Raw genomic sequence first — 14827 nt, forward strand, 5'->3', positions numbered from 1 at the left:
GGCGCATACTTTGAATAAAATATTTGTTATCATTCTCTTGAAATAAATGTGTTTTTTTCTTGAAAAAATACCGGTTTCATATGTATACACCTGGTAGACCCCCTCTCCTCCTATAACAAACCGAAAAAAAATATTTCTACCCCCTCCTCCCTTACTGTACTTAATTTTTAATTTTCAGAAATATTTTGATAGCTTTTAATATTCAAATAACAGCTTTTTAATCTTGTTACACTCTTAACATAGAATATTATATAAACTGAATAAAACAGTGTTTCAGATAAAAAATTAAAATTTTTAAATTTATTGATTTAATTTTGATATAATAGTTGAACCTTTAATTTAAAAATATATATCTTCTAAACAAAAAAGTGTGATAGTTTATATTTCAATCAAAACAGGTAAAGTTTATACAAACAAAAAAGAATAAAATCAAGGGGCAGTTCCGTAAATTAATCTCTTAAAGCTATAAGTCTTGAATGAAAAAAATAAATTTTCAACAAAGTACTTTAACTTTTACCCAATAATTTGAATTTTCAGTTAAAAGAGATTTATTTTTGATAAAATAGTTCAAGTTTCAACCAAAAAAATAAATTTTCAACTGAAAATATAAATTTATTAGAAAAAATAATTTTTTAATAAAGTGATTCAATTTTTTAATTCTCTGATATTTCCTTGATTAATTTTCAGTTTTCTTTAATTATTAACGTTTATGTACTAACATTTTAATATATTTTGTACTATAAAATATGTTGTTTTTTTTTAACAAAAGACTTTTTGAGCCAAAAAATGACTCGTCCGCAAAACATTAATTTTCTACGAAACTGATTCATTTTTACCCAACAAAAGTGAAATTTCAAACCAAGAATTTTTTCTCCCCAAAAATAAAAATTTTCAACTAAAAAATATCAATCTAAAGAAAATGAAAAAGTTACATTTCCAGTTAAACAATTAAGTTTAAACATAGAAAGGCTATTCCACTCAAAAGTTTAATTTTCAACCAAAGACTTAAGCTTCAATAAAAAGAAATTTTAATAATGTACTTTAATTTTTACCCAAGTAGTTGAATTTTCAACAAAATAGTTCAGTTTCTGACTAGATAGATAAATTTTTGACTAAAAATATAAATATTTTTTAAAAAATTATAAATTTTTCCAAAAAAAGTTGGAATTTTTGTTGAAAAAGATTCCAGATGACTTACCAAGAAGTCATATAAATGTTTAAGAAAAAGTAAATTGTCTACGAAATACTTACATTTTTAACAAAACAGTAGAATTTGCAACCAAACAGTTGCATTTTCATAGAAAAAAAATGAAATCTCTGCTAAAGCAGGTGAATTTTAAAATAAAAAAGTCAAACTTTAAAAAAGGAGTTGAACTTTCAACCGAACAGTTGTATTTGTATCCAAAAAATTGCACATAAAAAATGGTTGAATTTTCGTACAAAGAAGACTCCAGTCGATTATTCGAGATCAAAATATAAATTTAAAAAATATATTAAGTTTCTATGAAAACGATGGAATTTTCAATCCAATATAACACATTTTTTTAAGAAAAAAGGATGAATTTAAAAAAAAATAGTTTAATTCCCTATCAAATAGTTGTTTTCTAATCCAAGAAAGATGAAATGTGTACTTACATTGATGAATTTGAAATAATAAAAAAACTTTTTTTTTAATTTGAACTTTCATTTAGTAAATGTTTCAGTTCACTTTTCAACACCAAAATATGAATTTTAACTGAAAAGTAAACGTTTTACGAAAATTATGTATTTTTAACAAAATAGTTTAAGTTTCAACTAAACCATTGTATTTTCATCCAAGAATGATAAAATTTCTGCTAAAGCAGATGAATTTTTTAATTAAAAAGGCAAATTAAAAAAAAGGGTTGAATTTTCAACCGGACAGTTGAATTTTTAGTGAAGAAAGATAGAATTTCTTCTAAAAGAGATGAATTTAAAAAAAAATTTCAAAAAAGCTGCCAATTCACTTTCTGACGCCAAAATAAGAATTCTAAACAATAAGTTAATTTCCTACTAAATAGTTGAATTTCAAACCAAAAAATGTAGCTTTTTAACAAGATTTTTAAATCCGCAACCAAACAATTCCATTTTAGTCAAAGAAAAATGAAATTTCTACTGAAGAAGGTAAATTTTTAAATCAAAAAGACAAATTTTCAAGAAAAGTGTTTTTGTCCAAAAAAGAAATTAGCAACAAAATGTGAATTTGAGATAAGAGGTTAATTTTCTACAAAAAGTGTTCAATTTTTGACCAAAAAGACGAATTGTTAATAAAACAGTTGAATTTGCAACTGAAGAAGAAAGACAAGAAAATTGTTATTGTTGTTTGTTATTATACCATTGTTATTATTGTTATTTTTTTAATTGATGTTTTAAAAAAATGGTTAAATTTTTAACCAAATAATAAAATTTGTATCTAAAAAGATAATTTTCAAGACAATGCTTTTGCGAATTTGTAAAAATTAAGTACGCAAGGGATGGAATCCCTCCCCCTATCGTAAAAAATCGTAACAAAATAAATACGGTCCCCTATCTCATCTCTGGTTCATTAGAAAAAACTATATAAAAAATAAAACAGAAGGAGAAAATGAAAGATTGAACAGAAACAAACTTCTCACGATTTCCTTATTCTTGCTTCATCTTCTTTATAGTATAAGGGACCCACATGTTTCGAAACCAATTTAGACTTCCTCGTCAGGGACTATTTATAGGAAAGCAATTGGTCTGAACAATATTTCATCCATTGAATGCTCAATGGAAGGAAATAAACATTGTAAGGAAAAGGACAGGAATGTCGAAATGGAAAAGAGGAATTCAACGGAGATGAAAATAATGATAGGAGAACTAAAGAAATTAGAGTGCAAAACAAAAAAGAAGTGATTGAAGGAGGGCATAGAATTGAATGGAATAGTTGTTGTACACAGAAGAATAAGGAATTAAGAAAATGAAGAAAAGGGCCAAGTAATAGAGAAAATTAAAGAAAAAAAAAGAAGTATACTGTGTTGTCTGATCGAAAAAGAAGGAAGAAAATAAAAAGTTTAAAGAAGAGATGGAAAGGCTAGGATATAAGAAAAGGGTAGGAAGGTGGTAAATAGAGAGAAAAGAAGAAAGAAAAGAGTAAACCAGGATATTGAGATAGTAGAATGGACAAAATTCTTATGAAACTGCTAGGAGTAGAGAGAAAAGTTAGGAAAGGAGGAAAATGTACTAGAAAAACAAATGAGTAGAAAGATATTATAAGGAAAAAAATGTTTAAGGTAGTGGGGATAATGAGAGATGGAAAGGCACCCGATTTAGATAAGATTCCAAACCAAGTCTGAAAATATTGTGGCGGGGGGTAGAGCTGAAACACTGAAGCTGGATAATGTGTAATAGAGTATGGAAAGGAGAAGGTAGGCCAGAGTTATAGACGGAAGAAGTAGTAGTGCCATTAGTGAAGAAAGGAAAATAGGAAAAGGCTAAAGATTATAGAGGACTGAAACTAATCCTAACATTGCATAAAGTAAGTGTGACTATTTTCTTTGCGAGTTTGGAGAAAGAAGTAGAGGAAAAAAATATAACCACCAAATCAGACAGGGCCTAGAAGAGGGATAGGGGTGATTGACAATATGTGTTCTAAGCCATCTAATAAAAAAGAGGATTAAAAGATAGAAAGGGCAATGATAACAATTTTCGTAGAATTAGAGGCGGCGTTTGACTCATAAGACCAAGGCGAGATAGAAAAATAAATGGTGAAAAAGGGGATACGAGAAGGATTAATGAAGAGAGCATTGAAAATTTTCATAGACAAAAAGTAAGGTGAAAGTAGAAGAGAAGTAAGTCAAGGATGTTCACTGAGCCCACTTTTATTTAATATACATATTATTATCAGCTTTAAAAGTAGAAATGTAAAGAAAAGTATAAGGAGGAGTTACGATGGGAAAGGAAAGTATATATAAACTGGCATCCGCGGACGATATAGTGTTGATAGCAGAGGATGAAGAAGAGATAACGGGCTTAGTCACAAGATGGAGATATACACAGATGGAAAAAACTGGAAAATGGAAGGGATTCAAGTTAGAAGAAGTAAAAGAGTTTAAACATTTGGGATAAGTCTTCCAAAAAAACTGCTCATATGTGAAAAAGAATAAAACGAAATGCAGAGTAATGAAACAAATCTGGTGAGTGGGAAAAAGAAGCTTAAAAAGATAGGAGAAGAGGAATGTGGGTAATTAATACCCACGTATGGCCAGTATTTAACTTGAGTAGGGATATGGGGATGGAAGTAAAGAAACGAGAAGGAAAGTATACGCAGAGAGAGAAAAAGAGAGTTTACTTACTTTTATTTAGTTCAAATGAAGAGTTTAGACTAAAGGACGCCTGGATACATGCTTTGAGAAAAAGCTGAAAGAGGTAAATTAACTACTAGAGAGGGACGGGGACTACTACGGACGGTGCTAAAAGAGAGGAAGGGAAAGGAGTTAGCGAAAAAGTGTTTTGAGGAAGTAAAAGAAAGGAAAGGGAGGATCACAGAATTCAGGAAATTGGAAGAGAATTTTTCTTTCGTGTTAGAGATACAGGAGAGGAGACTGTAGCAAACAATGAAGAATTGGAGAAAAGAAATACGAAAAGACGATTATTAGAAAGATGGGAGATGATTGACGAATCATAATAAATTATATCAGACAGTAAATAATAAAGGAGTACCAAAGTATTTATAGAAGGGATAGGGAGAGAGAAGATGAACCACAATAGAAAGATGTAGATTCGGACAAAAGGTAAGTGATGTTTTGGGATAAGGAGGAGAACAAAAAGTAAATAATTTTTAAATGGGAAGAAGAAACATGGGAGCATGTATAGAAAGGATGTAGGAGAGGAAGGAAAAAAAATGAAGCTGGTAGGAAAATGTGGTAAAAATTTTAAGGAAAGATGAAAGATGTAAGAAATGTAAGCTGGAAGTAAGAAACGAAGTTCATGTAAGTCCCCAGGGGAAATGTTACAAAGATTTTTTTTTCGATCTTTAGGTAAAGTAGAAACCCAGATAAATCCTGGGTTGACTTCGTATTCAGTTGTGTAATTACTTCTGTAATTGTATTCCGTGGTGGTCTCGCTTTCATTTTGCTATGCGTTTGGCGTTGTAACTAAATGATGTTGGGAAATAGGCTCTTAATTATCGATCATATTAAATGGTAGTTAAATAGCACCTCTATCAGATGGAAGAGTCCTCCATTTTGGCCGGACGTCGACTGGATCATCGACATCATCAAGAGCATACTTATTGAAGAACACAGGTGAACGATCATTATCACGCGGGTTAACCAATAACCGCCTATCAAGAGATTGCGTTGTCAACCTGGCTGCACCTGGAAAGTGATGCATGAAAATTGAACATCAAACCTTTGATTCAATTTCGTATTCTGGTTAAAAAAACTGAAAATTTGTGTAGCTGAAAAAATACAATTACTTTAAATCTGAAAGTAAGGCAAAGCTTAAACATTCAGAAAATATGTTTTCTTGTACATTTAATGATAATTCAATCGAAACAATCAGGGTGGCCGCAAAACTTTATTTTCAAACTTTCTTAACTCTTCTCTAACTGATATTTTTTAACCATTAATATTTAAAGATAAAAACTTAATTAATTTTGAATTTTTAATCATTTGGAACAATTTTAATATGCAATGTTTTATAAATTTCTAACCCCAAAAGTGACCAATTCGATCAAATTCATCAAAATACAAGAGAATTCCAAAAAATTGAAAAATATGAAAAAATTCATTGCATTGAGTAAGTTTTAAGAGAGTTTGAAAAGGGGATTTTGAAAGGAATTTAATAGAATTTTATTAATTATTGAATGGAAAGAATTTAAATTTTTTGATAATTTCCTTATTAAATTCAGGATAGATTAAACAAAAACTCAAATCAATCGAATGGAATAAAATTTATTGGATTTAGCAGAACTCAAATTAATCAACACAAAAGATTGCAAGAAAATACCAAACAATTTAAAAGAGTTTCAAAAGATTTAGGTTAAATTCCAAATGAATTCTGATAAATTTCAAAAAATTAAATCTAAAGATTTTTGTCCTGTATTCTGAAAAATTTATCGAAACACTTTGAGAGTTTTTCAAGGCCCATAAGATCACGTAAATTGTCCGAAATTTGATTCAACCCCTTCGAATGAAGAATATACCTTGAAATCCCTTACATTTTTTGTAATTTCTCGAAAATGTTTGGGAATATTTTACCCTAAAATATTTCAAATCTTTTAAAATATTTTGAAAGACTTTAAAACGTTTTAAATTTCTTCAAAGTTTCTTCAAAGTTTAAAAAATACGCTACGATTTTTTAAATCTTTGGAAAAGTTTTAAAGCTCTTTGAAGTTTATTAGAATTTTTAAAACTATCCTTCAAATTCTTTTAAATCCCTTTTAATTATTGAAATTAAATGAGTATTCCTCGAAATATTTTGAAATATCTAAAAAAAATTAATTTTTCAAATAATTGGAAATGCCTAGAAATATTTTTCAAACATAATAAAACTTAATCCTTGTGACTTTTTTTAAATCTATTAAAATATTTTCTTAAATCCAGTGAAATTACATGAAATCTGATATTTCCTGAAATCCAGGAGAATTTGTTGAATTTTGTTACAGCTTTTGAAATCCTATAAAGTCATTAAAATCCTCCGAAATATGAGCAAATCCTTTGCAGACTTTTAAAATTTTTTTAAGGTTTTGCAAATTTCTTGGAATTGTTGTATATCTATTAAAAACTCTTTGGAAGTTTTAAAAATACTCCAATATTGTTTAAATCATTTAGAATTCTTTCAAATTATCTCAATATATTTGAAGTTAATTGGAATCATTTAAAATACATTAAAATATTGTTAATGTGTATTATTTGAAATCTTTTGAAATCTCTTTAAACTCTTAAAATCTCTTGAAAATTTCAAGGAATTTTCTAGTTATTAAATTCTATTAAACATTCCTTACAAATATAAAAATGCCCGAAGAGTTTTTTTAACCTTTCAAACGCCTTAAATTTATTTAAATATATTAAAAGTTGCTTGGAATCTTTTTGAATTCTCTAAACCATTGCAAATTCTTTGAAATCTTTTTAAATGCTTTGAATGATTTGAAACTCTAGAAGTTGTCTTTAAAAAATTTTTAATGTCTTAAAATATTTCACTTCTAATGTCCAGAATTCCTTAAAATAAAAACAAGGAACCAACGACCGAACTGATTGAAACAAAAATTAATTGAAAATTTCTTGGAAGTTTGAAAAGTACCTTATTACACCTGAAAAGCCTTTTAAATTTTTTAAATCCCGTTCAAATCTTCTTTTAAAGCTGAAAATTCCATGGAATTATTTAAAATACCCTACGATAATACAATTCCTTCGAAATCCGATTAAAATACGAAAATCAATTTAAAATACTTTGTAAGTTTTAAAAGTACCTTAAAATACCTTAAAAATCCTTTGAAATCGTTTAAAACCCGTTGAAATCTTTTGAAAACCTTTGAAATCTTTTAAGCTCTTAACAATTCTCTGGAATTTTAAAAATTATCCTGAAACCTTTAAATTTTTTTCACTATCTTCAAATTATTTAAATCAATTGAAAATTCTTTGAAAGCCATCCAAATATTATACCATAATCTGATATTTCCTGAGATTATCAATAATTCATTAAAATACATTAAGATTCATTAAAACCTCTTAAAATATTTTACGAATTTGTTTAATTTCCGAAAATAAACTAAAATATTTAAAATTTCTTCAAATGATAGAAATCTATTAAAAATACCTTAGAATCCTTTAAAATAACCTAAAATCTTTTAAAATATTTCAAGAAAATACGAAAATAGGCACAGACCTAAATTTAATAGTGTTTAACCCTTGGGTTCTCTTCTTTAATTTCGTAAGAGAAAAGTGACTTAGGTAATCTTTCATTGAAGCAATTAACTACTTTTTCATACTTTTCTTCCCCTACTCCCCCTAGATTCCTTTATTTCCCTTCCTTACTTCTCGTAGCTACCCCAGCTAAAACCCCCCTTTTCCCTACTTCCATTTCAGAGCCAACACTTTCCAATTTCTACTCAACCTCATTTCTAAGCATTTCCTCTTTATCCCCTTATTCACACTTAATTATCTTACTTCCTCTCCCTAATTTCCTCTATTTTCTCTGCCCCTCATTACCCCTAACTTCCTGCTATTTTTTATCCCCTCACTTCTCCTAGTTACCTTCCTCTAATAAACGCTACTTCCCCTACTATAATTTTTTCTTATTTCCCCCTTCTTTACCTATTTACCTATATTCCACTTTACTTAAGCTGATTCCCTTGCCGTTATTTACCTAAATTCTCTTACCCTCATTTGACCCTCTTCCACGTTTCCCAACTTTATCATCCACAGCTTCATCAACTCCTTACTTTCCCAGTTAACACAACCGTCCCCTACTTTAATTTCCAAAACTTTACTTGAGTCTCCCTATTTATCCTCAATTTTAGGCATTATTACTACTTTCTTATATTTACAGTAACTTCTTCATCTCCCTTATTTCTCCTCCTTCCCCAACCCTCATTACTGCTTACTCTCTGCTATTTCTTATCCCCTGATATCCCCTAGTTCCCCTCCTCTAATGTACACTACTCCCTTTTCCCAAATTTCCCCTTATTTTCTCCTACTTAACCTACTGCCTTCTAATCCCCTTTCCTTAAGCTAGTTCAGATAAATCTCTTGCCCTTATTTCCTCAACTTCTCCCACCGTGAATTCCGTCTCTTCCACCTCCCTCAACTTTGTTCTCCGGTACTTCACCGTCTCCATATTCTTTTGTCTAATACACAGTTTCCCCTTCTCTGATTTCACAACCCTTACTTCCGCCTCTCCACTTATCATCTTTTCTCAGCATTTTCCCTGACTTCCCTTACTCACACTCACTTCTGCTTCTCATCTATAATTTCTCCTACTTACCCAACCCTCATGGCCCCTTACTTCCTGATAGTTCCCATTCCCCCACATCCTCTAGTTTCCCTTCTCTAATTTACATTAATTTGCCTCTCCAAATTTTTACTTATTTTCTCCTGCTTTACCTACTTACCTTATTTCGATTCACTGAATCTACTTCAGGTACTTCCTTTCCTCTTATCTCCTCTACTTCCCCCACCCTTAATTAAAACTTCCCGCCTTGCTCAACTTCATCCTATCCTCACTTCGCCAGCCAACACACTCTTTCCCCTACTTTAATTTCACAGCCCTTACGTCTCCCTCTCTACTTATCCTTATTTGTGAGGATTTTCCTACTTCCCCTAACTTTTACAAACTCCTCCTACTTCCCCTCCCTAATTTCCCCTACTTTGCCACTTCTCACTACTCCTTACTTCCTGCTTGTTACAATCCCTTTAGTTCTCCTCCTTCCCCATCCCTAATTTACTCTACTTCCCCTTACCCAATGTTTCCTTACGTCCGCTACTTTCCCATCCCTAATTTTCCATCACTGGCCTTACTTACCCTGCTCTAATTTCCCTCACTTCACTTCTCTACCCTACCTTTCACTTTCCAGTACTTCATTTCCCTTAATTTCCTTTCATTACCCTTAATCGTATTTCCTCTTACTTCCTCAACCCTCATTTCCCCTCCATTAGACAATAGAGACACCTAACCGAAACTCAAGGGTTCCTTCCCAAAGCTACGAATTTTTCAGAATTCACTAAAAAGTGCTTCGAGAAAAAGATTAACTAAAAGTGACTGCGCGACAGTCCTAATTTTTCTTAGCAGTTACTAAAGATGATTCTTTAAGAAATTCCCTGAATTTGGCAATTTTTTTTTAATGTTTGACTTTTCCCCGACTTTTACTTAACTTCCACTGACCAGCGAAATTCCCTGATTTCTCCTGATTTTCAGGTTTTCCCTGACCTGCTTCCACCCTGTCAATGAAATAGTTTTTTATTCATGAATTAGTTTTCAATTAATTAAATTAACTTACGCTACGAAATCTCGCACCCTCTGCGCGCAACTTGTTCGTACCTCTCGTCATCTTGGGAGTAGAAACTGGAACATCTGAATACCTGGAGATCGTCGACTGTCTGGGATCTACGTGTAAGTTTGCTCCAGCTGATGGTTGATAAGACCCTGGCCTTCTCTGATCAATACCATCGTATCTTCGAAGGTGATACCTATCAGAAGGAAATAATTTTTGTTTCAAATTGTTTTTAAATTGTAATCGTTTTTCATTTGTTAAATTGATACAGTTCCGATAATAAATTTAAAGAATAACACTTTTGATTTTAGACAAGGTGTCCAAACAGTTCTGGACCCCTGATTATTTCTTCAAGTAAAATAGTGTTTATAAAGTTCAAGGGTATTTTTGAAGTAACTTTTAACAATAAATTCCATAGTAACATTTAATTCAACATTACCGATGACTTTAAAATACTTTTCAAGTTTAAAAGACTTTTCAATTACACGTTTGAATATGTATCAAGGTCATAGGTTCAATTTGACCTTGAATGTCACTCTAAGGTCATTAAAACCTAAACTAGGTCCGAGCACCTCTGAGATCAGCAACTTTTGAAAAAAATTCATATCAATAGAAGTTATTCGTTTAAACAAGGCACATTCAATCGTGACCTTTAATTTGACATTGATGATAACCTTGAAAATCAGAATCAAGGTCACTACTCAATTTCCTTGTTGAAACAAATAACTTCCATTGATAGAATTTTTTTGAAGCTGCTGATCTCAGAGGTGTTCCGACCTTGTTTAAGTTTTAATGACCTTAGAGAGACCTCCAAGGTCAAATTAAACCTATGACCTTAATATATATTTGAACGTGAAATTTTCTACTCTATCGATTTCCGCTGTCAAAAAGGGGCTTTTACATTTTTTCAAGTTGATCTTGAAATAACCTTTAAGGCCATCGTCAAGGTCAAATTAAAGGTCACTATTGAATTCTTCGTTAAAATTCACTCTAAGAATGATCTTGACATCAATTAACGATACATTACCTGAGGAAATATTCAGGACGTCCGGAACTTTTTGGACACCCTGTATAGAAACTTATAAAATTCGATTGACTTAACGAAGTACTCTAACTAAAATAAAATTCAGGGTCGCAGCAAATCTTTATTTTCAAAATTCCCTGACTTTTCATGATTAGTCCATGAAAAGTCAGGAAATTTTAAAAATAAAGATTTGCGGCGACCCTAACATTTTTAATAGCCAATTTTTAAAAAATGGAACAGAAAAAATTTAAAACTGAAAAAGTGACCATTGAAACTGAACAAATTTTCCAGAAGTAACCAATTTACAACTCAAAAAGTGACTAAAAGTGGCTAATTTGCATTAATAATGTGACTAACGGTCTTTCGAATTTGAAGAGTTCAAAAACATTCGATTCATAAGACTTAAAAATAATTCAAATTAAATTCAAAATAATTTAATTTATAAGACAAAATCCAAAAACTGCAATTGATTAAAATTATAAATTGGAATTAAAAATATAAAAAAATTAAATGATAAATTATATACTTAGAGCGAGTTTAGAAAAATGAAAGGTATTTCAAAAGAATATGATAAAATACCCAAGAATTCAATGTGAGTTAAAAGATCTTAAGATGAATTAAACAAAAACTAAAAAAATATCTTGGATGGAGTAAAATTGTGTGTATTAAGAAGGATTTAAAGGGCTTATAAATGCAAGAAAAGTCCAAAAAGTTGGAAAAAAATAGAAATTAATACAAGTTGAATTCGAACTAAATTCAAATGAGTCGTAAAAAATATTTTTAAATCTCTTTAAATCATTCAAACCCTACGAAATGTTTAAATAAATTCTTTGAAATCAATAAAAATATTAAGAAATCTCACAAAATTATATGAAATTTTATATTTTCTGTAAATCCAACTGTAAATCTGGTAAAGGTTTTAAAATAATTTAAAATTTTTAAATTCTCTTGCAATACTTTTTGAAGTTCTGTAAGTCCCTTCAAATTCATGGAATCAATTAAAGATTCTTTAGAATCTTTTGTAACATGGTAAAAACTTTAAAATTTTTGCTAATACCTTAAAATATTTTTTTTTAATTTGAAATCCTACAGAATTTCTCAATTTCTGTAAATAAATTCTTCGAAATCTAGCAAAATATTATAAAATCCCGTGAAATTTGATTGTATTTCTTCAAATCCTGCAAAAAGTTATTAAAATACCTTGACGAATTTCGAAATTCCCTAAAATTTTTAAAAATATTAAGAGTATCTTCAAATTATTGAAACCTATTCCAAATTCCTTAAAACCTTTCAAAATGCTCTCAATTATTGCCAATCCTTTAGAATCTTGCAAAATCTTTTAAAATTTATTAAAGCTCTCAGAAATTCCTTGGCATTTTTTAAATACCCTGAAAGCTATACAAATTTTTTAAATTCCTTTGAATTATTGAAATCGCTTAACAATTTTTCGGAATCTGTTAAAATATCCTAAAATCTTTAATAATATCTATAAACATTTGAATTCCTTTGAAATCTTAAGAAATCTCTCATTTCTTGAGAATAAATTCTTTAAAATGCAGCAAAAAGTTGTGAAATCTAATTATATTTTTGGAACTACTGAAAAATTCATTAAAATACCTTAGGAACTTTCAAAATATCTTAAAATCGTGGAAGTCGACTTAAGTCTGATAATATCATTCAAAATCTTTTAGAATATCCTAAAACCTTATAGCTCCTATAAAATTATTCCACATATTCTAAAATTCTAGGAAATTATTAAAAATCCTAGAAACAATTTATAATCGCTCAAACTTATTAAAATCCTTCGAAATTTCTTCAAATTTTTTAATCCCTGGAAAATACTTTCAAATCTTTTAAAATAATCTCAAAATATTACAAGTCTTTGAATTTTTTTAAGCTCCTAATGATTTTTGGGAGTTTTTAAAATTACCTTAAATTCCTTTTGATCTTTGAAATATCTCAAAATCTTTAATAATACCTTTTTTATTTTTAAAGCTTTTTGAATTTCTCAGGGAGTTATAAAAATTCCCTAAAATCTTTAGAATCCTTTATAATAACTTACAATTATTAAACACAATTGAACTCTTTAGAAATACCTTGACGTTTTTAAAGCTCTTAAAAATTCCTTGATATTTTTTAAAATATACTAAAATTTGTTTAATACTTTCAAATCTCTTTAAATTAATTAAATTAATGGCAAAGTCCTCAAAAATTATTTCAAAACCCCAGGAATACCAAAAAAATGTGGCTATTTGTATCGAAATTTCGGTACATGTGGTCGCGAGTCAATATTCAACACCCTAAAATATTTTAAATCCTCTGAAATCTTTTGAAATTCTTTAAACCTCTTGGAAACGTTCAAATTTTTTCAAGCTTTCAATAATTCCTTAGAATTTTTCAAAATACCTTGTAAATTTTTAATTCTTTTAAATCCTCTTAAATTATGGAAATGAAATGCAAATTAATTGAAATATTTAAAACATCCTAGAATTTTTGTAAGTCTTTCAAACCTTTTAAAGATGTTTAAAATATTCTGAAAGTTGCAAAAAAATTTTTAAATCTTTAAAATCCTCCAAAATGTTTTCAAATTATTAAAATATTTTTTTCATTCTTTGGAATATATTAAAGAAGTGTCTGAGCGTACTGAAAAATAGCAGCTACACGTCTGGTTACTTGTACCGAAATTTTTAACGTATTTTTTTTCGGTACACATATCCACGGCCTGTATTAAATACCCTAGAATAATTATAATCCTTTGAAACCTTTTAAAACCCTTTGAAACTTTTTAAAGCTCTTGAAAAATCCTTGAAATTTTTTAAAATATTAAAATCTTTTAAACCCTTTAAAATCTTTTCAAATCCCATGCAATTTCTTAAAGCTTATAGAAATTCCTTAAAGTTTTTGAAAATTATTCAAATTTGTTTGAATCCTTTTACATTATGGAACTAAATTTTAAATTTCTTTACATATTTCACATATTCCGAAATTATTTAAAGCCTCTCAAATCTTTTAAAGGTTCTTAACATTTTCTGATAGTTTGAAAAAATGCTTAAGATCTTTAAAATCCTTTGAAACTTTTTAAAGCTCTTGAAAATTCTTTGAAATTTTATCAAACATTTTATAAAAAGATATATATATATCTTTGAAATCATTTAAAATCTCATAAAATTTTTTTTCATTTTTTAAAAACACCTTGGTTTTTTAGCCATAAAACCTTTCAAATTCCTTTGAATATTTTCAAAATAATAAAAACAATTACAAATTCATTGGAATCTTGGGAGGTTTCGTAAAATCTTTTCTAATTACTTGTAATTTTTAAAGCTCTGTAAGAATTTTAAAATTTCTGAAATTTTAAAAAAATTCCTAAAATCTTTAAAAATCCTCCCCTTACTTATACCGAAAACGTCTTGTTACTTTGACACGTCGTCACGGCCCATATTAAATACCCTAAAATACTTTTAATCATTTAAAACCTTTCAAAATCCTTTAAAACTTTTTAGAGCTCTTAAAAATTCGTTAAAATTTGTTAAAATATTCGAAAATCTTTCGAACTCTTTAAAATCTTTTGAAATCCCAAGAAATTTTGTAAAGCTTTTAAAAATTCCTTAGGGTATTTAAAAATTACTTAAAAGTATTCAAATTTGTTGGAATTGTTTGATATTATGAAAATATATTGCAAATTCCTTCAAATATTCGACATATCCTTACATTTTTAAATCATTTCAATTCTTTAAAAGGTCTTAAAAATGTTGTGAAAGTTACAAGAAATCCCTTATTTCTTTAAAATCCTTTGAAATTTCAAAAATACCCTAAATTTATATATACTCGTA

At 28.9% G+C, this 14827-nt stretch overlaps 1 protein-coding gene across 1 annotated transcript in view; it reads right to left on the reverse strand.

Annotated features, from left to right (window-relative positions):
- The window catches only part of LOC117177421, a 164437-nt gene that overhangs the window by 12151 nt on the left and 137459 nt on the right, over window positions 1–14827 (reverse strand). Inside the window, exons 7-8 of the mRNA XM_033368093.1 lie at window positions 10021–10169; window positions 5199–5357 (exon numbers count right to left, since the gene is read on the reverse strand). Of these exons, the coding sequence (XP_033223984.1) occupies window positions 5199–5357; window positions 10021–10169 (308 nt within the window). The remainder of the gene's footprint in view (window positions 1–5198; window positions 5358–10020; window positions 10170–14827) is intronic.

Source organism: Belonocnema kinseyi, chromosome 7 (assembly GCF_010883055.1).
Source record: "Belonocnema kinseyi isolate 2016_QV_RU_SX_M_011 chromosome 7, B_treatae_v1, whole genome shotgun sequence".
Lineage (NCBI taxonomy): Eukaryota > Metazoa > Arthropoda > Insecta > Hymenoptera > Cynipidae > Belonocnema > Belonocnema kinseyi.